Source organism: Copadichromis virginalis, linkage group LG6 (assembly GCF_057382275.1).
Source record: "Copadichromis virginalis isolate Kocher_CV1m ecotype Utaka linkage group LG6, C_Virginalis_male_GT1.1, whole genome shotgun sequence".
In the NCBI taxonomy this organism is placed as follows: Eukaryota; Metazoa; Chordata; class Actinopteri; order Cichliformes; family Cichlidae; genus Copadichromis; species Copadichromis virginalis.
Window position 1 is genome coordinate 16,652,086 of NC_140623.1, and position 23,635 is coordinate 16,675,720.

Genomic DNA, 23,635 nt, shown 5'->3' on the forward strand with positions numbered 1-23,635 from the left:
ACAGTAGGGAGGAAAACCTCCAGCAGAAGTAGGCTCAGGAAGCGACGGTCATCTGCCGTGGCCGGTGGGGGGGGGGAGGATGGTAACGATAATATGAGGAGACAAGATGAAGAGTATTTCTAAGTCTAATTAAAGTCTAATTAAATAGTTTTTGAACAAAATATACATCAGATGTTAATTCTGAGGCCAGACTAGATTGCTTTAGGATTTGAAAAAAATCAAGATGACAATTTAGTCATCACTACTGCTGAACGGCTTCTCAGTTAGTTCATGGGTTTTCAGAAATGAATCCATCGATTATAGAGTTTATATTTTTAAACTAGTTCATTTAAGGTCTCCAATTAGTTTTTAAGATTGTTTTCCACCGATATCACAATTTCCCTACATTAAAGAGACCTTATTATCTGCTGGCACAGTTTTTCCATACATTTTTCCACTGAAAATTGTATTTTTCTTTCTCTGCTTCCATTAGCTTATACAGCATGGGATCTTGATAGGAAAGCTGAATTCAATGTTGCAGTTACAGCATTCACAAATGCAAAAATTTCTTTCTTTCTTGTTAGGTTTTAAATTAACAGCTGGCACACTGATTTGATCTTCCATTCTTGAGTCAAGTGTGTTGGAATTTTGCATGCGGAACAGAGAGGAGTTGGGTTCTGAAATAAGAACTGGCACACTGATTTGTTCGTCCTCGTCAGAGTCAACTGTGTCGGGATCCTGCATGCAGCACAGACAGCAACAAAACAGTCGGGCTATGGATGAGAAAAACTGACGTATTCAGCTTGGCCTCTTGGGTGGTTTGGCTGCTTCCTCTATGAACGTTGCAGCTATTATGTTATCGATGAGTGGGAGAATTAATGCCATCATTAGCAGAACTGTTTCTGCACTATTCCACTTTTAAAATAGGGCTTTGAAAATCATCTTGTGGAGGTTTTTTGACTTGTTTAAGGGGATTTCATCAAATTGATCCTCGATTTGAATCAAGATTTTGATGATAAGTCTCCTTCAGATGGCTTCAACTTCTTCCGGACTGATGACTTCGCCTGATATTCTTACCACTTGAATAACTGGGTTTTTCATACACTTTCCCAAACAATCTGTAGATTGTTTTTCATTTTTTCTTTTATGTGTTTTGTAATTCCTAGATCACTCCTACTTGTGTTAGTAGTGGTTGATTTTGAACATGCATTTCTTTGTGCTCTCTTTTTTAGTTTGGCTGCCTCTTCAATGAAAGTTAGAGTTATTATGTTGTCAATGAGTGGTAGATTTAATTCCATCATTAGCAGAACTGTTTCTGCACTATTCCACTTTTTTAACAGAAATGTGAAAAAAATCTCATGGAGCTCATGCATCCTTTCGAGTGTTTTGAACTGGTTTAAGGGGATTTCATCAAATTGATCCTTGATATCAACCCAGATTTTGTTGGCAAGCCTCTTGGAGATGGCTTCAACTCCTTCCCGCCAGATAACTTTGCCTGATTTTATTATCACCTGCTTAACTTGGTCTTCCATGCATAAAAGCAGCAACAATTTGTAATTGTGTCTTTTGTCTTTCTTGTCTTTTGTGTTAGTTGCCATTGTTTTTGAATATGCGTTTCTTTGCTGTCTTCGTTAAAGATAGCAAGAGCAATGACATTACACAGCCTGTGTGACGTCGCACAGACGCACGGGGCGATCCGCTCTAACTTGTTAACAGAGATTTGCCCCATTAATGCAGTTATGGCGTTAACGTCACGTTGACAGCACTAAAATAGTACTCTCCAAATGTCTCTTTTTACCAACCAGCTCCTCTTTGATAGCTGCTGTGTCCATCTTGTTGTTACCTTTCTCTCTCTTTTCCTCTGCTCAGTGTTGCCAATTTAGTGACTTTGTCGCTATATTTACCGAGTTTTCAGACCCCCTTAGCGACTGTTCTGGCAACTTTTTCTGGTATTATTGGAGACTTATTTATGACAACTTTTTGACGTGAAAACGCGTATCGCTCTTACTCTCAACAAGCAGTGGTGCTGCCGTGGGCACCTCACTCGTGCCAAAGCGCTCACAGGCGGAGGATAGTCCTTCCCCAGCTGCTATCAGGGCAGGAGACGTTCACACCTATGCGTCCAAACAGTAAATGAGTCGCGCATGAGTGAAGCCGCTGCTCCCGCACAGACTGTAACGCAGTCAGTTCTTCTTTTACTGTTATGCTGTTTTGTGGATCACAAGGTTTAAAACTACTTATAAACACACACTCTCACACACAAAGTAACTCCCTATGGGCTCAAAATGTGGTCATAAATATTTTGTACTTGTAAAAAAGATTTGTATGTGTAAAAAAGATTTGTGTGTGCGTAAAAAAGATTTGTATGTGTAAAAAACATTTGTGTGTGTAAAAAACATTTGTATGTGTAAAAAACATTTGTGTGTGTAAAAAACATTTGTGTGTGGACTTAGCCAAAAAAAACCCCTGCAAGTTACAAGTACGAATTTTGACCCTATTTTTCTTCCTTTCATCTGATTGGTCAATGTCATGTCAATCACAAATGTAACAATCCAATCAGAGAACAGATGGGTTTGGCTGTCGGAGGGATGCTTTTTTGAACTGCAGGTCCTTGAAGGGTGATACAGTTTGAAGCTGGAGGATCTCTATATATAAATATCTGATAGCAGCTAGGTCCCCTAACTTTCAGTAGCTGTTGAAAAGAAAAGGTTGTGGTATATCAGCCCCGTCCTCCAGGGCGTGAAGCAGGTGTGGAGGAGATCAAAACTCCAGACATCCAGAGGCCCCCAGAACACAAGAGACCAAGGAAGACCAACAGAGGGGCAGCTGCGCCACTGTCCCGGAAAGAGCTGAGGAGAGTCCCAGATGAGGGCTCACTCAGCAGCCGCGGAGCAGAAGCCAGGGGGAGTTGCAGTGACGTGCCCGTGAGCTCCGCCGGCAGCCAGCTGCGCCTGAGTGACCGAGCCCCAGGCCGAGAGGCCGGGGGCACCCCACCTCCAAAGTGGCCCGAGCGAGCCCCAGGCTCCAGGCCCCGATAAGCGGCCGCCAAGGAGTGAGCCGGTGTGTACCTGGACGCCCATCCCCGGACACAAAGAACCACCAACGCACCGATGTCTGAGGGGGTCCGCCACTGGCAGGGGAAGTGGTGGTACATATAAATCTTTTTTACGCACACACAAATGTTTTTTACACATACAAATCTTTTTTACGCACACACAAATCTTTTTTACACATACAAATCTTTTTTACGCACACACAAATCTTTTTTACACATACAAATCTTTTACGCACACACAAATGTTTTTTACACATACAAATCTTTTTTACGCACACACAAATCTTTTTTACACATACAAATCTTTTTTACGCACACACAAATTCTTTTTACACATACAAATCTTTTTTACACACACAAATCTTTTTTACAAGTACAAAATATTTATGACCACATTTTGAGCCCATATTTTACAAACCAATTGACTGTGTGCACGTTAGCATATGCTACTTCCGGTGCGGAAACTCCTGTGGGGAGCTTTGTTTCTGGTGTCCTATTCGCGCCTGGTTTATGGTCCAAAACAAGTTAAGCAAATGAATGAATCAAGCGGCGATTTACATTTCTATAGATGTCTTGGGCATTTACCCAATATATCTGTAAATGATGTTCATCGACTTGTTGATATTTTTTCCCTGCACCTCAGGGCAAAAGAGAAAAGGGATTCAAATGTTATATTTCTCAGCTGTCCCTCGTTTATCGCGGGTGTTATGTTCTAAAAATAACCAGCGATAGGTGAAATCAAGTAGCCAATTTTATTTTTTGACGATGCAAAACGTTTCGTGGACATCGTGGACATACAGTACTGCACTTCAGAGTCACACTGCTAGCGATCGATGCAGCGATTCTGTACTGTACAGGAGAGAGGTCACGGAGGAGATCGTCTGCAGCAATCAGGACGCAGGACACAATGTGACGTAAAAAAAAAAAAAAAAAAAAGCATGCAAACTTGCACTAAAAAATCTGCGAAACAGTGAGGTGAAAGGTTAACCGCGTTATTAGCGAGGGACCGTGTAATTTTTAAGGTAAGTCACAACATACTCTTCGTAAATACTAATGTATAGAAACCCTTACCAGCAATCATTCATTTTTTGTGTGGCTTTTTTCACGGTTTGTTAACATGCTGTGTAGGTGTGTACTTGACTAGCTGATCTCGACATAATGGGGGAAACATCTGGTTTGACTATTCTTCACCTGTAGTTTGAATGCTGAACATTTGCCTGTCTAAATCATAAGACCAGTCACTATACAGAGATGTGCTTCTGAATGTGGACGATGTGTCTTCTGCATGCAGTAATGCAGTTCTGCTTGTGTTGAGTGATGTAAACAACTCATCGATCTAAACTCTTTAAACGTCAAAATTGATCATTAGATTTTTTATGACACAACAGTGGTGAGTGTTCCCACCTTCTGCTCTTTGTAACTTAACGCGATCATTCCGTTTTCGAGTTTTGGACATGATTTTGGAGTACATCTTCGCAGTAGCAATTGACCGCAAAGTAAAGCTACCGGAAATGTACAACCCTACATCCGGTCTCAAACCAGGAAGTTAGACCCTGTGCACGAGAAAATGCTAACTTCCTGGTTTGAGACTGGATGTGGAGTTGTACATTTCCGGTAGCTTTACTTTGCGGTCAATTGCTACTGCAAAGATGTACTCAATTCATTTGTCAGAGCAATTGGACTCACTCCCGCTATTTCATTCCCAGGTTTGAATTTCAATAGCACTTTAAATTCCTCCATCAATACTTTCTTTCTTTGATCATGCCTAGCATCTTCCTCTTCAAGTGCCCGCTTCCCTGTTGGCGTGGATTTCAACTTGTCCTTCCTAACCCCTACCTTTCTACTATGTCCAACTTTATGCCAATCAACATCCATGTCCTCATCATCAGAAAACCCTCCACTACTTGCCATTCCGACCCAGTCACAATTCTGATTATGCAAATCCACCGCCTCCAGAGATCCCAAAACCTCCTGTCCGTGTCCGGACCTGTTGCGGGTACCCCCTCCAGCCCATCCATTCTCATAAAGTATAACCAAACTTTTGAGTGTTTGTGCCGCTTAGGCGCCGTGTTTCCTGCCGGGTAAATTACGCTACGCAACGTGGTGACGTCATTCGAGGCGACTGGACTCGATAGGGGAATCGTTTGCAAAAATGGCAAACAATTCCAAATAATTGAAACAGTGGGAACAAATCCCTTTGGGGTCATGTGAGGAAGGGCATTGAGTGTTATAGTTTGTTTTCTTCATATGATCACGACCTGGAGGAAGCTATAGCTGGAGACACTTCAGGTCACTTCAAGAGACCTCTTGTTATTCTTCTTCAGGTAAATATAATCCTCTCCTCTATTTAATTAAAACGTTCTTTTCCTTCTCAGGCAAACAGGCAGAAGGGGATCCAGGCGGAAAGCAAAGAGAGTGACGCTCAGGTAGGCTTTTTAAAATATTTGATTCCTCATCATCAGTAGCTTCTTTGCTTTTAGTCTCACGGCATGACCATCACATGCGTTTGGTCAGGTGTTCAGTTAATCTGTAAAGCTGGGTTGACGCCCTCTGCTGGACAACATGAGCAAAACTTCCCTTAAAATGTTGTTCAGAACAGGGCGTTATGTTGTCATGTTTTTTCTTAGAGAAAGGTCCTGTGGTGTCTTCTGGTGCTACTGCCAAACTGATCATAGATAGCTTAGTGAAATGTATCTAGATGTGATTTCTGTTGCAAATCTATTTTATCACGTCGAAATTACTTCATCGTGAAGCTCAGAGAGATTTGGATCTGACAGCAACATGCTGGGTCTAGTACAAAGACTCTGGACCTCCGGATCTGAGGTATTCAGGCTCGGTAGTCCACAAAAATGTACATTCTGGACCTCTAAGACTTCCATAATCCTAATCATTGTTGTAGCTCATCACATTCCCTCGATGGCTTCATGTACTATCATCTATTGAAATCACCACTGAATCCTTGACTTGGTGGAAATGTTTCTCATCTCTACAACAGAGTTAATATGATATGAAAGCAGGAAAATCTCCTGTAGTGTTTACAGTAAAAAGCGTAGTTTTTTCAAGTTCTCCCCTGTACTCTGCCATAGACACTAAATTCAGCTGTTTCTCCCTGTGATCAACAAAACACGCTTTAAATGATAACATGCATGATGCGTCATTTTCTGGTTTTAGGCCCTCTTCAAGGCTGGAGAGCAGAAGTTTGGCACTGATGAACAATGTTTTGTTACCATCCTGGGTAACCGGAGTGCAGAACACCTCAGGAAAGAACTGAAGAAGCTTCTCGGATGAGAGGTGAAACGTCTTCAAGCAACTTAAAGAAGTCCAGACGCTTTTCTTTCCAAGCTCCTTTGACTACAATGACAATGACAAGAAAGCTCCTTACCATGCATGGAGGGTTTCACCCCAAGTCCAGCACCCTGAGGCTGTACGCTAAGTGGAAGGAAGGGGGCCGGGGACTGGTGAGTGTCAGCACCACAGTCCAGGATGAGACAACGAACATCCAAGAATACATTGGGAAGATGGCCCCAACTGACCGAGTGCTCAGTGAATGCCTCAGGCAGCAGAAACCCAAGAAAGAGGAGGGAGACGAGGAACCATCATGGAAGGACAGGGCCCTGCACGGTATGTACCACCGGCAGATAGAGGAGGTGGCTGATATCCAGAAATCCTACCAGTGGCTGGACAAAGCTGGACTGAAAGACAGCACAGAGGTGCTAATCGTGGCAGCACAAGAACAAGCTCTGAGCACAAGATCCATAGAGGCTGGGGTCTATCACACCAGGCAAGACCCCAGGTGCAGGCTGTGTAAAGATGCCCCAGAGACAATCCAGCACATAACAGCAGGGTGCAAGATGCTAGCAGGCAAGGCATACATGGAACGCCATAACCAAGTGGCCGGCATAGTGTACAGGAACATCTGTGCCGAGTATAACCTGGAAGTCCCGAGGTCAAAATGGGAGATGCCCCCAAGGGTGGTGGAGAATGACCGAGCTAAGATCCTGTGGGACTTCCAGATACAGGCGGACAAAATGGTGGTGGCTAACCAACCGGACATAGTGGTGGTAGACAAACAGAAGAAGACGGCCGTAGTGATCGATGTAGCGGTTCGGAATGACAGCAACATCAGGAAGAAGGAGCACGAGAAGCTGGAGAAATACCAAGGGCTCAGAGAAGAGCTCGAGAGGATGTGGAGGGTGAAGGTAATAGTGTTTCCCGTGGTAATCGGAGCACTAGGTGCGGTGACTCCCAAGCTAGGCAAGTGGCTCCAGCAGATCCCGGGAACAACATCGGAGATCTCTGTCCAGAAGAGCGCAGTCCTGGGAACAGCTAAGATACTGCGCAGGACCCTCAAGCTCCCAGGCCTCTGGTAGAGGACCCGAGCTTGAAGGATAAACCGCCCGCAGGGGCGTGCTGGGTGTTATATATATATATATATATATATATATATATATATATATATATATATATATATAGATATAGATATATATAATCAAAGCCTTTGTTCCTATTAGGTTCTTGCAAAAACCACATTTTTATAGCACATTTTAAACTGGGTCATGGCGTCATACTTGGACATTGGTTCAGTTCATCGCTCAGTCTTACTACTCATAAGTACACAGTGATGAATTTCCTTTCTGTGTGTGTTTTTTGTACTGTGAAGTGTGCCAGGCAGGAGTGTTCCTTCACTATACAACGAAATATTATGCTGAAGTGTCAGACTGCAATTGTCTACTTTGTATGGGAGAACATATATATCCAATAATAAATGCTTAATTTGATGAAGTTCAGTGGTGTCTCATTAATAATATTGCAGCCAGTATGCTGTTTTTTTGTTTTTTACATATGTATTGACCTCTCATGACCACAAGAGGGAGTCAAAGGAGTTTTGTTAGAGATGAGGTGAGCTGCTGAGCTCTGACCCTCTGTAGGCGTCTTCTTCAGCTGATAGATGGGGAAGTCACTCACTACTCAGTGTTCATCTTCAACATCACAGAAGAGCTGCATGTTTTTATTCCTGTACTGTACTGAAACAGCTTTGCATGATTTACAATTCTAAGTAATTTAAAATAAAATACTTATTTATTTTAAATTGGGCCTTGGTGCAGCCCTTCTGTTCATCCCTGGTTTGACTCCTCTTCCTTTAAGGCTGTCTTCCCTTTAAGCCAACGGTGTCAAACTCATTTTCCATTGTGTGCATATATATATATGTATGTATGTGTATATGTGTATATATGTATATATATATATGTATATCATTTACAAAAAAGGCTATTACATATAAGAGCCAAATATGTTCTTTATCTACTCAATTTATCTTAAAATTGAAATTACTTACAGATTCAGATTTTACATATAAAAAAACACTTTAACTCTTACCTGCAATAGAGCATTTTATGTTATTGCATCATTACTAAAGGAAAAGGTCAGATTAAACCACTACTGCATGTATATCATATATATCATCTACTGGTGATGAGGCATAATGAAAAGCTTTACTGCATTCGTTTTACCAAACGATCTGGATGGATGTTCACTGTAAACTTCACTATGCAGGTATTGACTTCAGCTAAGTCAATACCTGCATACTAACGATAAAAGTGAGAGGAATGTGCTTTTCACGTCTCAGTGTATGTGTTTGATAAAGGAGGGATTATCTCAGGTCTTGTTATGATACTCTGTCATTGTTTTCATGGAAGAGGTTGGCATTTATTGTTGCCACAGAAACCGGCAGCCAATAATGAGGTCCAAACAGCTGGGTGTGGGGTCAGACCACCTCGAGTCACTGGAAGAACAATACCTTTGACTCCTCCTACCTGGTTGCCTTGTGTGTCTTTGGGTGTGGGAGACTATGAGCGGGCATGTGAACAGTCAGCTTTTTCAGATTTTGTCATGGGTATTTGGTTGAGCGTTGAGCTGTGCTTTGATATTTTTCCCGTCTGACATGCAGCCCCTCCCCCTGCTCCACACACTGGCCAAGGCTCTGTGAACTACAAAAGAATCTGATGGGAAGTTTGTTTAAGAAAGAGGATTAGATGCTGGTTAATGTGTCCAGAGAAAGAAGCAAATCAATGAAAGATAAATGGCTTTGTGACAAACGTTGTGCAGCCTAATTGTGTCTGTGACTGTCTATGTTTCAAGAGGTGAAAGATGGCTCATTTATAATGTAAAATGCTAGCAATGTCATATGGTACTGTCTGGTGTAGGTACACTAATGAAAAGCTCATCAACTGGGATAAAGCTGGAATAGGCAGCAAAGGTAACTGGAGAAATATAAGAAATAAATTAAATGGTTTCCTCCCTTAAAATGCTCTGCCAGGGCTTTACTGAAACCTCCCTCAGTTGCTGTTTATTTGTGCATTAGTATTCAGTGTTGTATTTAATAACTGAAAAGCACTGAAGAATATCTCCTTTCTTTGCTTCAAGAAACTCTTGAACTGAGCAGAAGGTATGGACCTGTACATTTCACAAATCATCCCGATACCTTTTTCAGCTGTCACACTATCAAAAAACACTTTGAATGTGTGACCTTTGTGCATACATGTACTGTAATGTTGCTTGTGCCATGTTTGAAAGATGATGTGGTATTCAAAGGAGCTTGCAAAGAAAAGCGACTACGATGACTACGATGACCTGGATGACTGAGAACCTTCACAGACATGATGTGGTATTGTTTGTATGATGAGCTGTTTCTTCCTACTTTTCTCTTCCCGTCACTGTGGTACAAGTTGATCTATCTATCTATCTATCTATCTATCTATCTATCTATCTATCTATCTATCTATCTATCTATCTATCTATCTATCTATCTATCTATCTATCTATCTATCTATCTATCTATCTATCTATCTATCTATCTATCTATCTATCATCTTGCAATTTGATAAGACTCAAATCAAAATAGAATTAAAATCTTTTTTTTTTAAACTTTTACTTGGATTTAATAAGTCTGATAAAAGGTCACGTGGCTGCTATTCTCATCTGCTTTCATCAAGTCATGCTGAGGGTATGTGTCTGCATCTTTATGCAGAAGCATGGTAATACAGTTTTTCTCAGTCGCTTTGGTGCGTTTCTCAGAACACCATTAACATTTGCACAGCAGTTAGTGCATTTCCCAAAACAATTAGTGCAAACTGCAAAACCTAGTGGATAGCCTGCAAAAGCACGTCACATGCACAGAATTGATTATCCATACCTCAAAAGCAAGTATCCATGTCAATGAAACTGTCAGTGCCATCAAAATGAAAAGTCTTGACACCATCTTTATGAACAAGATAGTCAAATGGCATTGTCATGTTTCCACTATGACAGTTTATAATTTCAGTGTTTCCCATTGCAAAAACAATTGGTGACACCTGAAAATGCTGACGACAGCACTATGGCCTACCTGTACAGCCATCTGAAATGTGCAGTAAAGTCACTGTAGATGTTATGGGAGTCTTGGGAGTAACTGAGTCACTGAATACGTACGTTTCACATTTCCATTGTGTAGAAGTGTTTGTAATCCTACAGAATTGTGCAAAAGAAAAATATGCTACAGTCACTTGTGCACTGTAGAATACATGTAAACATAAAATCACCCATTTGGTAGAGCTGTGCACTAATGTGAACAATAAACAGCACATGTAACAGTACAGTAAATCATTCTGGCACATCCAGACGTTCCTGTCTGTCTGGCCACATATTTTCATCTACATCACAACAGATGTTATCCCTCGCAATGCAGCGAGGAAAGTATCTCCTGGAGTGGCGAATCCATCCTCTGCAGGACCCTGCTGTGATGTCGTCACATGCTGCATCCATGGCTGCTAGCAGGGCCATTTGCTCATGAGGATTTCATTTTTCTTGAGTACTCTGTCAATTGTTGAAATTGGAACAGATTCAATATTGCCAAATACCGTGTAATTCTCTATGACAGCGCTTTGTATGTCTCTCAGCTTTATTGCATTGTTTGCAATGACCATTGCACAAATGGCTTCTTCTTGCTGTGGGGTAAAAAGGGGCCCTCTTCCGCCTCCGCGAGGTTGTCTTACAATCCTATGTGGTGCAGAGTGAACTTTTTGTGAAATTGCAAATACAGTACAGTAACATGTGATGTGTCTGAGATGGCACAGTACAGTACAGTGTATTACTGTTTGCATACCTGTTTTCCCTACGGAATGTTTGAATGATTGAACTGACAGTAGTTCTTCCAATACTGGGTTGCACCCTTCGACCAGCCTCCTCCATGGTGAGGCCGTGATTGACAACATGGTCCACAATTGTAGCCCTTATTTCATTAGGAATCCGCCTATATCTGCCTCTTCTCCCTCTTCCCCTTCCCCTTCCTCCCCGCATCCTCACCCCTCTTCCACGGTGCTGACCTTCCATTTTGTGTCACAGAAGTGTAGAAATGGTACACACTAGCTCCTGCGCAGTTTATATATGCTTGCCAATTGGGGATTCACAGGATTCATCCATAATTGACAGTGAACAAGTTGTTTGTCATTGGTTACAACTAAACTTTCACACGCCTCCTCATGAGTGACAGCTGTAATTCACCTGAGATCAATTGTTCAATTTCAGAGACATTTCCAGGAACAATGATACAGAAAGGTATAGGATTTGCTTGACAGATGGCCAATATTTGGCATGTGATAACTAGTTCAACAATTTTGTGTGTGATGACTCAAGCAATGGATGTATGACTATTAGTTTTATTGGGAACGACTATTCAGCATCCATAGGTATGATTACTTTTGACTGACATGACATAAGCAAATGGAAATGTCAGAAAGCAGCAGGGAAATGTATGGAAGGAACTGATTCATGTCCAAAATCATTTGCAGTTTGTTCAGAGAGAGGAGAAATTGCTACTATGATGTGCACAAATGACTGAGTGTTGTGGAGGTTGAACTAATAGTTATGACAATTTCAATTCTGATCTGAGAAACGCACCAAAGCGACTGAGAAAAACTGTAATGTCCAAAAATTAGGCTAATCTGTTTGTTTGTTTTTTTAACAGTTTTACAAGTCTATGAAAAACCAGCTGTTTTGGCATTAAAGTCTTAAAGTCTAAATGTTTCTGAGCAGGGCTAAAGTGCTGAACTGAAGACTTAGAAACGTGTTTTCACATGTTTTTTATTATTATTCATCAGGAAGACACTTGTACAAAAGGGTTTTGTGTCTTTAGACTGACTGAAGAGGAGATAGGAACACATCAAAAGGGTTTTCTAAAGAAGGTGATAATAGTTTGAACCAAGGACTCAAAGGCTGCTGCTTTCACAGCTATAGCATCCTCTGAGGAATAAACAAGACGAGACGTGCCCAGTGTAACCTATACAGGAAGGATAAGGAGATGCACATACCTGAATATGACTCAGATGAGCTGATGATTATTGATAATAATGAGTCTCCCCCCCAGGGGCTTCTTCACCTCATCAGGGCTTAGAGTAACAGTTTCAGATAATCCTTAGTCTTAACAGGGCTCCTCATGCTGTGAAGAGGCTTTACACAAATACTGTACAACATGTATTTACATTAGTATTTCATGAATTTTAAAGAAACAAAAAGACTACCATTAATTTTTGTTTGATTTCCTTTCTTTAACAGTGTCTGCAAGCCTCTTTGGCAGAAGCCCAAACTTTAGGTACAATTTGTTTAACACATTTCTTTTTTTTAAATAGATTTCTGTTTAAGGTCGAGAGGGCTCACAAAGTGACTCTGGATTCACAAGAGAAGGACATATTATAATATTTGAATGCTTTTTTTTTTACGTAATATTAACTGACTAAAGGAAAAACTTTGTGTGTGTGCCTGTGTGCTCAAACACCTGTGAGGTGGGACTACAAGCAAATTCCTCTGAATACACCCACCTAATCACACCTCACACCTTACTACAAGCCAATATCTACAAATCTTACAATCACATATAAATTCATATGTGTGTTTGATATACTTCATCAGTTTGCCGACCATCGAGAGTAACTTCAAGTCATCCGACAACGCCACCAAAGTGCCTGGGATTGAATTTCCTCTGGTATTTGCTCTCATTTGCTTTTCATTTTAACACACTGAAACTCTTGAAAACACAGAAGCAGTCTTTATGAGGTTTTCCATCCATCCCTCCCGCCATCCATCCATTTGTCCTCTTCTACTTATCCCATCCAAAGCTGGGGTGGGCATTATCCCAGCTGTCAAAGGGTGAGAGTTGGGATACACTGTGGAAAGGTCACCAGACTCTCACAGCGCTAACGCACAGAGAAAGACAACCGTTCATGCCTACGCCAAGTGTAGAATAACTCATTAACCTAACAAGCATGTCTTTGGACTGGGAGGAAGCTGGAGTACTGGGAGAGTCCATGCAGGCACAGGGAAAACATGGAAACTCCATACACAAAGGCATGATCACATATATAAAAGCACAAACAGAAGATTAAAAAATGACGTATTAAATATCAAGTCAAGATCATGGATTTAAAAAAAATTCTATGTGTAAGAAAGGTTAAAGTATAATAAAGTATAATAATCTATTAGGCGTCCATTAATATTCCTGTGTGTGATATTTTTGTAATTTGCAGTAATTTTACAGACACGGCAAAGAAGTCAGTCCTTGAATTTGAGTGGAAGAATCCACTTACAAATGGCTTATAAAGTGAATTGGCTCTGGATACTGGATCACCTTAAGCAAACATTTAAGGATCTGATCCCTGTATCCTGCTTGTGGATTTTCCTTATTATCTGCACTCACCCCTGGGTAAAACAAATTAACCCACAAAATGACTAAAAATAGAGGTGGGGAGACATTTTGGTGGTACTATTTCCTACTTCACCCTTAACCTCTGACTGTGTGGTGACACTTGATTGCACCCTTGAGCTGTGATGAAGGATTTGTTCGAACAGTTTGTCTTTGAGCATCTCTTTTATGGCGTCTGAGAGAGAGGACTGATGTGGAAAAGGTGGAAGTCACACTCCAGACAACTTTTATGTGTCTGTCTGAGGGAGCAAAGAGGTCAGAGGCAACACTCCCTTGTCCAGGGACCACACATATACGCACATGAGTGCACGCATCTGTAACATTCGAGTCTTACTACTTATATTTCTGTGAGAACAAGCGTTCGTGACACTGGTTGCTGTCACTGAGAAGATAATTAGAGGCTTCTGCAGGAAACTTCAGGAACAAGCCTCCTGTTTGGATGCCGTGCACAACTGGACCGGTTATGCATTTGAGTCTTTCATGATTTTGTGGAGTGTTAACCTCAGGGCAAGTCATCTGGGTCTCAACTCTGTGTGGTGTAGTTCACAAATCATTTCATCGGCCATACTGAAGTGTGCTCTGATTGTGAGGTGGAAGATGTTTTGTTCAGCACAAATGTCAGATACAAAGTTTAAAATTGTTGGAGGGCTTTAAAACACAAGCTTAAAACACGTGTAAGGAGCTTCCATGTTCCCCCTGTCCCTAAGTCTAGTCTAAGACGGCTGTAGGTGTGAATGTGAGTGTGAAGGGTTATCTGTCTTCTGTGTTAGCCCTGTTGTTAGCCCTGTGAGAGACTAGCAAACTTTCCCTACCTCTTGCCCTGCTAGGATAAGGCCCACAACCCAACCTTGGATTGGATAAGCAGAAGAGGATGGATGGATACAATGGATGGATATGTGCGCTGCACAGAGACTGTTTGTGTACATTATCAAATCCACATTGTTATTCTTTGACTTGTAGAGCAGCTATGCATAATTTCACAGATCATTCTAGTCCTTATTTATCTCATTCGGGGCTTAGACCAGTCCCTCAGTTTATTTATATTTTTCCCTCTATCTTTATCCCAACTTTCTTCTGATTGGGTGCCCCTCAAAAACAGAAGGTTTAAACAGCAGATGTATTGCTGTGTGCCCTATGATCATATTAGAAATAGCCACGCTCACTGACATCATATGGAGCCAAGAGCAGTAAGAACATTTTTAAAACGTTAAAGCAGTCTGAGCAGTTATTTGTACATGATGAGCAGGGGCCTGTTTGGTGCCCTGGGAGAACACTCGCTCCACATTTATATATATATATAAGGATTGCAAATTAACATATTTTATTGTGACAACTATTGTCGGAACCATACTAAATTTGACCTGATAAATATTTTTTGCGTGTGTGTGTGTGTGTGTGTGAGAGAGAGAGAGAGAGAGAGAGAGTATGCAAATGGCTAACAAACAGTCATTATAATTCGTCTTACATTGAGAATAGCAGACAAGTCAACAACACACCTCTTCCAGTTAATGGCTAATTAACACTATGCTGAACACAGTCCGAAAGATTAACTAAGCCACATCTGTGTCTACTCTCTGACTACTGTTTACCATCATAGCCGAGTGGCTGACAAAAGTAAACGTTTTCCCAGTCCCTACTGATGAATGTTATCTTGTTTCAGGATACATAATACATGCCATTATCCAAAGACACATCTGCTTACCTGTATCTTTCGCTCTTTTCTCCTCTGCTTTTCTCTTTTTTTCTAAACTGAGGACCTGATAGCTTTGACCTTTTCTTGTCCATCTTCCATCAGTAATTTTGCACTCCACTATCAACACCCAACCCCACAACAATATCTAACAGACCTACACCTTAGTGGAATCAGTTTTGTATATGTTTTTTTCTTCTTCTGGGATTTCAAAACAACCCAGGAAAGAATAATTAATACATAATGGGCTTGATAACATTATGAATTGATAATGTTATGATTGATTGTTATCCATTGATAACATTATGAATGAAATCTGCACTATTTGATAGCAGCACACCCCCTCCCCTTTCGACAGGTTGTGTGTGAGCAGCAGCAGCAGCAAGCAGGTGCACCGAGGGCCCTCACGCTCACTTATATGTGAGTGATAGAATTTAGAAAACACATCGGTGCAAATTATAAGTCTTTATCATAACGTCTTCTGGTTTTGTGTTTGTTGTAGGTCTGTCAACGCGTTAACGCTGTCATTACGATTAATGCAATAAAAAATTTTAACGCAATCAATCTATCTGGTGAGCAAAATAGACAAACTTTGGACAAACTGCCCAAAATGCGTTGACAGAGACATTTCAGGGATTTTGAGTCATTCTCCAGGTGGATTAATTGCATTAATCGTGATGTTAACGTTGGAAGCCCTGGTTTTTTTTGTTTTTATTTGTTTTAGAGAATCCCCCGCTGTCCCGCCCCTCTCCTCCCTGTGCAGCAAGCAGCAGGAGCACCTGGTAAATGGAGGGCGCCCTTACTCCTCGCAAATTGCCAATGCCATGATGCAGCATGGCCCATGTTGCCCATATCAAAAACCGCCACTGATGATGAGTTCCTTGACTATGATTAATGAGCCTAGCAAATGGACTTGAATATATAAAACACATGGTTTTACTGCTCTTACTGAGCAATCAGAGCTCATTTAGACTACGAGCCACAGTCACCCAGTGCTTGTTATTCAATGTGTAAGGACATCTCAGAATGTACACTGGTGAACCGGAGAAATAACCACCAATCTTCCAATCATCAGACACAGTCACTCCAGCCAACAATAATATGCACAAAAAGTATTTGAGTAAAAAGTTGGAACTGTTGGAAACACTGTTTTAATGAAATAAGACTTAGTGAGGACAAGAAAAGACAAAATCTGACACGTTTGCTGTTTATATTGTTTATCAAATTGCTCAAGGACTAAAAAACACAAATGTGGAGGATAAACACAGATTCTTCCATTAGTGGTTGAATGATGACCAGAGGTAGAAGAAAACAGACAACTCATCATAATGAGCACTTCTGCGAGACAAACAGCAGTGGAAGAAGCATTCGGGTCAGTTACATTAAAGTAACAACAGCAGTGCAGTTAATCATACTTGCAAAAGCATTAAAATGTTTCCTGTCTGCAGGTCGGGGACTAGGTTTTAGATCCTAGGATCAGAACAGCGCTTCAATGACACAACATGAGGTGATTATACATAAACACACAGAGAAACTGACACTTTATACCTATCGCTCTGACTATGTCTGATCATGCAATAAACGTGTCTTTTTCGATTATACATGTACAAATTATCACAATGTTATATTTTAATGTATTAACATGAAAGAAAATATTCAAAATTAAAGTCCATGGATGATGAATGTCTAACAGTGAAGGTAATTAGAGCATGTCTACTTTATGGGATAAAACACAAGGATAAAAAATAATGCCAGAGTAACACAGAAAATCCTTACTTTTCACAATTGCCCATACATTATGGCATTTCCAAGAAACTAAAATCTTCAGCTCTGATCTGTTGAGTCAAACTCAACTCATAAATAAGATCACCTGAGTAAAATCTGTAGACTCAAACTGGTGCGCATGCGCACAGAGAATAATCTGATTATTGCTGATTAGAAATAAAAGACACAAAAAAGCCGCTCATGCGTCCAGGAGCTAGCAGTCCTCATCGCTTTGCATCATGGACAGGAAGAAAGAGCACACGCTGGCCCAAGAGCTGCCGCAGTACTCTTCAGCCGTTTTGCCGTGGTCCGCGCGCCGCCTCGTGCACGCTGTCGTTGCAGTGGAGGTGGAGTGAGATGATGGGGGCGGTGAGGGAGGCTGAGTCCCCGGGTCTCCGGACTGAGCGGAGACACGGGAGCTCGAGATGTCCAGCTTGAAGTGCGCACTTCGTGGCGCGCGCTTACACATCCCGGCCCTCACCAGCGCGCGCTCGTCCTTGCACACTTTACCTTGGAGCCGTTTAAGCGCGCGTGCCACCTGCTTCCAAAAGTTTAGGGGCTCGGACAGGTAACCCGGGCAACCCCGGGGTTTGGCGTTGTATTCACAGCGCAGGTCGGCGATCCCGCCTGTGACGCGCGCCTCCGGGTTCTCGCATTTGACCAGTAGCTGGACCGCGTCCCTGACTTCGCTGGCGACCCACGTGCACTGCATCCTTTCCTTTGTGGAGAACTTTCCCCGGCCACCCGCTACACCCACCTTGGACACGGCTCTGTCCGATTTTCGGGCACCGCAGGACAGAGAGACCAGCTGTCCGAGGAAAGCCAGCAGCAGCCAGGGAGCTGAAGCCTTTAGTAGCAGCATGATGTGTTTCAGCAGAGTAACTTTCCACCTGAAAGCAAATATATGTCTATAAATGGTGACACTCAAAAAAAGTGCAGCTGAAATGTCTCAACACCGAGGTGCTGTTCCTAACTTACCGACAATGGCTAGTGTTGCCGTGCGTAAAACTTCTTCTTGTGCTGCTACTGGCGTGCCACATGGCTTTCATACATAGGTACTATCACGCCCACTGCTTCCGTCCAGCACACGCAATCTAAATGAGAAAATGTGGCAGCAGTTCCTTATCAGATTATGTTTTGCTATGACATGCCCAAAACGGATTTTTCCACCTCTTACAGTGAGTAGAAGTGAAGATGATCAGTGGGTGATGTGTCAGCATGTCAGTACACGTTCTTGGTTGATCCTAAAGAGCCACCATGAGCCTGATTACCATTACAACTCCAACCCTCTGCTGTCTTCAGGAGATATGTCCCCAGATTATGTTCGCAGGTTTTGTGTTTCTTCTTCTTTTTTCCCCTGTTTTTATAAAAAGATTCTTGATCATCTAATAATAACCAAGATTAAAAAGAGGACAATAAAAATTAAACATGAGGACAATCCATTCTTATGAAAAAAGACTGTATTCTTTGGATCATAACTTCAATTTTCCATGTTAAACTCAAAATACCATTAGGGATTATAAAGCTGCTGATCATAGTTCCCTATAAAGAACCAAATATCCATCTTCCCTGGAGTTGGTGGAGATCAAACACAGAACTAACGGAGTCTTACAGAGAGACCAGAGGCACAAAGTTGCTGTTCTGGATTTTAAATAAGCAAAAGTCTGGTATGAGTTCTCTTGTGATGCACACGTATGTGTCTAATCCAGACCAATGTTTTATGGTCTTTTTTTATTTTATTTTACTGCATATATTCTGATTTCCCATCATAGGAAAAGATTGTTTTACCTACACAAGTGTAAAATTACATAACTCCATGTTACTTGTATCTAGTAACTGACCACTCCTCATAGCTCACACGTGAATTGTTCCCATTTCTTTAGTCGAATCTGTAAAAGAAATACCAGGTAACAGTTTGACAGGCAAAAAATTGTGTTTTTGCACCAACAAGGTGATTCCCAAAGAACTATTAGCTGAAAATGTGGCACAAGGTGTGCAGTGAGTCCTTAAAAATATGGGGAAACTGGATAAGAGGAAAGAAGAATCAACAGGCTCAAAAGCAACTGTCCACTGCAGATGAACAGTATCTGAAAGTCACATCCTTAAGAAATGCTGTGCAGTGTCCTCCAAGAGGTTGTACCTTTTCCCCCTTTTTTATAATATAGAGAAGTAAAGGAGGACTCAAGAGTTTTGCACAATACTGTAAATTGTAAATCATTTAAGGTGAGTGGACTGAGATCTGAAGTTTAATAATCAAATTAAGGCAGTGGTAAAATCTAGCTTCTTTCAGCTCAGGCAGCTGGCAAAAATAAAGCCAATTCTTTCACGACAGCACTTTGAGACAGTGATCCACGCCTTTGTTAGCACTCGGCTGGATTACTGTAATGCACTTTATATTGGGGTCAGCGCATCATATATTACTCATCTACAGAGGGTGCAAAATGCTGCAGCTCATCTTTTAACTGGCACTCGAAAGTTTGAGCACATTTCCCCTATTTTAGCTTCACGTCACTGGCTGCCCATTTCTATTAGGATTTATTTTAAAATTCTTTTATTTGCTTTTAAAGCTCTCCATGGCCTAGCCCCATCTTATCTCTCTGAGCTGCCACAGCCTTATACACCCACCCGCTCTCTCAGGTCAGCTGATCAGCTGCTCCTGAATGTACCAGGACTGGGCGTAAACTTAGAGGAGATCGTGCTTTTGCTGTAGCAGCTCCAAAACTGTGGAACGAGCTCCCTTTAGAGATTAGACAGGCCAGTTCTTTACCTGTTTTTAAGTCACTCTTGAAAACCCACCTCTTTACCCTGGCCTTTGACACCACGTGAGATGTTGGTTTTTATTTTTATTTTATTTTTTATTTTAGTCGTTTTTAGTTGATTCGATGCTGTTTTATCTTGTTTTTGTTTTTGTTTTAATATAGGGCTGTTTTAATTTTATGCATTATGTTTTTATTTATTTTTGCTGTTTTCTGTTATTCTATTGTTTTTAACTTATTTTCTGTACAGCACTTTGTTCCTGTGCTGGGTATTTGAAAGTGCCTTATAAATAAAATTGGATTAGATTGGTGAGGACTTGATTTAGAGAGCTATCGTATGCTTTCAGGAAATGATTGCAAGTCAGTGTAAAGTCCTTTAAAGGGATGCAAACTATGACTTTGTGCTTGTTTGTCTCCATGTTTGTTTTGGACACATTTCAGGAAAAATCTCACAGCGAAGACACTTCTGCAGCTCTACAACTTTTTGGTTGCTCCTCTTCACACCTTCATGTCACCACTAGAACAGGGCCCCAATCTGTTTTTGAGCTCCCAGCTCAGCAGCATCATCTTGTGTTCACCACAGGTTAAACAGCCTAAAAACAGATCACAAGTACAGTACTTTCTACTCCACGGTAGTTAAAGGCAAAGATTATACAGAAAGTAAAATGATGAACGATTGACTCCAGCAATAATAGTTGCAGGTTTTTATATTTATATTTGTGCTTCCAATTTCCTCTTTAAATCTGCACACATTCCAGTGTTGTAATTATATTAAATCAGGCCTATAATAAACTATAGAGTTTGTTTTAGTCTTATATTAATACCTGAAACAAATTCTATAGTTTTCTTATGGTCAGAGAGCACAACACGGAGAACACAGCTCTCACTTTGATTTGGCTCGTTGTCATTCTCACTTTTTTTTTGCTTAGCTTACTTAGCTTACAACACATTTAAATTTCAAAGACTTTTTCCTATAGAACTTATAGTAAATGATAGAAATTTGCAATATCACACAGGACTTCTACTTCCTCTTTTTTGCTTATTCCGTCTTTGGGACTGAAAAAAAATCAAAGTGCTAAATGTGACGTAACTCTCCCGTCTTTATCAGATTGTGTGTGTGTTTCACGGCCACCACATCCATTTCCACTCATCTTCGGCATGCGCACAGACCCCCTCTGTTCCTGCACACAGCAGCTCTCAGGACTCAATTCATCAGCTCATACAAAGACGTTTTTAGCTCTGCTCAGACACCTCCTGCACCTCATGGGTTCTTTCAGACTTCGTGTCGCACGGTAGCAGCTTCCCCAGCTGGACAGCAGTCGCGGTGCTCCAACCGAAGGGTGGAAAGAAACAAGATCTCCTTTTAATAAATGAGCGTGAAAGCTCTCTGCTTTGTTTCAGCTCAGTAGAAGAAGAAACAGAGGGACACAGAAAAGAGGAGGGCCACCACTCGGATTTTATTCTCTTCTGCAATTAAAGCTGGAGGGAATTTTCCATCATATACAAACAGAAACACATGCCTGCTATATTTTCTCCTTTGTCTTGCTGTCATTTTGACACATTCAAAAAAAAAAAAGACACTACAGGAAAGAAATCATCTGCTAATTGCACACAGGTGTAGGTCAAGGGTTTTGGTCTCAGTCTGTAGGGTGCTGTAACGCGAGGAGTTCGGAGTTCGATCAAATGACTCCAGGAGCTTCCACACAGAGGTCAAAGATGGAAGTGCGGATGGGGCACTCCAACTGAAATAAAAACAAAAAAGCACTCAGGAACATATTGTACTAGCATTTTCAAACTTAAATGACAAAGAAAAGTCACATTTTCACATTAAAAATGTAAGTTTATAAGCGTGTTCATTGCTAAGATCTCTCCCTCTCCGCCCTTTCTTTTCCTTCATTCGTCACTCACCTGTGGCTGCGGTATCGTCTCAGTTTTGGAACCAGTTGATGACGTAGGTGCAGATGCCTTGGAAGCTCTTCCAGCAGTAATCGGATGCAAGACGGGAAGCTGTGGATTCAGGCAGCTCCGTCGGGTGATCACTGGTTTTCTCAGGCTTAGGAGTAGTCTTCCTGCTCTGACGCCCCTTGCCTGGCTGCTTATTGGGCTTCACAGGTTTAGGAGAAGTAACAGGCTTGGTCTGACCTGGCAGTGCTGGTTTACGTGGTTCCTGAGCGGGCTTGGAGGGCTTCAAGTTGGCTGTTTTGGGCCAGGAGGCCAGCAAGGTCATCTGAGTCTCATCTGGGTATTTCTTGCACATGTGCGGGCGGTAGATTTTAGTTCCCTGGCAGGCGTGGCTCAGTTTCCTCAACTCCCACATCATCTGTGTGAAGTAGTGGCGAGGGTTCTGGTTGTAGGCCCGGCACAGGGTGGGTTTTCCCTGGAAGTCGCAGTAGTAAGAGCGTCCTGGGGTTTGGCCCTTGCAGGAGACACGAAGGCGGGTGTAGTTCTCTGGTGCAGACACCACCATGGTGCAGGAGTCTTTGGTCTTGGTGCTGAATCTGATTGGTTCATCCCAGATGCTGCGCTGCTGCTGCTTGTCATTGTCGCTGCTGTTGTCGGTTTGAGCATTTGAAACACAAACAGCTGCTGCTGAAACCAGCAGCAACAGTCTCAACCCAGCTCTCATGGTGTTCAGCGTGGACTGATGGACGGGCGAGGGCTCAGGGGTGATGTGTCCGCAAAGAAAGTTAAGGTGTGGAAGGACGGAAAGCATGCAACTGGGAATTTATAAAGCTGAAGCTCACAAAGAAGGCATTATTCAGTTAAGCTGAAAAGTTTTAACCCCTCCCTCATGCTACAGACACACACAGAGCAACCACAAGGTTCGTGTGGTATGCTAAAAAAACACCAAGGAGTAACGTATGGAAGGAAAGGGTGAACATAAACTTAGAGATGAAGACAGGAAAAGGAGGGGGGTTGGCTTGTGGGAGCCGAGGGAGAATTAAGAGGTCTGAAGAACACGCATGAGGCCAAATAGCTGCAAGTCATTATGCAGTGTCACATAAGAGGTTCATTGACCATTGATCAGGAGGGGAGAGCAGTGAGGCTCCAGAGCCACACTGCAGGCTCAGGTTACTTGGTGGAGATTTAAGAGTTGATATGTGACTCAGTAAAACAACAAATCTTTAGATGTTTGATGACTTTTGTTGCAGAATTAATTGAAATGGACTTCTAGGATGTCTCTCAAAGTTTCCAAAGATGGTAAATTATGTTTTACTTGCAGTACATATCTTACACTACAGGAGTGTTTTTGGTTGCACCTGGAGAAAATGTTTTATCCTGATAGTTTGAGAGGGTCTGACTGCAAATCTCACATCCGGGGGCACCTCTAGAGTCTGCGGTCGGAGGTAGAGCAGGTCATCTGCTAAGTGGAAGGTCAGCGGTTTGATCCCTGTGGCTCTTCCAGTTAGAGCCGGGAATCTATCTAAAGATAGTGAACTCAAGAAACAGCAGTCCATTTATCATTTACCACATGCACACAGCGACTCTGTTGGCAGCTCTTGCATACATGAGCTGTTAATGTTGTGAGCTGTTTGGATTGAGCGGGCATGGCGTAGGTCTACTGCCTGGTAGTTTAAATTTAAATACCCCCCTTCCCCCCTACTGCATAAGCACTCCCATTCCTTGGGCACCACCAGTCTGGAGAGCCTGAGTTCAAA

The 23,635-nt window shown here is 41.9% G+C and overlaps 2 protein-coding genes across 2 annotated transcripts; both read right to left on the reverse strand.

Moving 5' to 3' along the window:
* Window positions 1–16,656: 16,656 nt before the first annotated feature.
* Window positions 16,657–18,328, reverse strand: LOC146707552 (fibroblast growth factor-binding protein 1-like). The gene is made up of 2 exons (XM_085460871.1): window positions 18,199–18,328; window positions 16,657–18,110 (listed from the first exon to the last, which is right to left on the reverse strand). Exons 1-2 carry the CDS (start codon window positions 18,267–18,269, stop codon window positions 17,435–17,437), a joined length of 747 nt encoding a protein of 248 aa, XP_085316997.1. The 5' UTR covers window positions 18,270–18,328; the 3' UTR covers window positions 16,657–17,434.
* A 3,096-nt stretch (window positions 18,329–21,424) lies between these two features.
* Window positions 21,425–22,691, reverse strand: LOC146707553 (fibroblast growth factor-binding protein 2-like). Its single transcript, XM_085460872.1, has one exon. The coding sequence runs from the start codon at window positions 22,687–22,689 to the stop codon at window positions 21,904–21,906; it is 786 nt and encodes a 261-aa protein (XP_085316998.1). The 5' UTR covers window positions 22,690–22,691; the 3' UTR covers window positions 21,425–21,903.
* Between the last annotated feature and the right edge of the window lie 944 nt (window positions 22,692–23,635).

Coding starts and splice junctions, on each gene's coding strand:
- LOC146707552 (XM_085460871.1), bottom strand. CDS start 18,269: ATGAAAGCCATGTGGCACGCCAGTAGCAGCACAAGAAGAAGTTTTACG. Junction 18,111..18,198: donor GGCAACACTAGCCATTGTCG/GTAAGTTAGGAA, acceptor ATTTGCTTTCAG/GTGGAAAGTTACTCTGCTGA.
- LOC146707553 (XM_085460872.1), bottom strand. CDS start 22,689: ATGCTTTCCGTCCTTCCACACCTTAACTTTCTTTGCGGACACATCACC.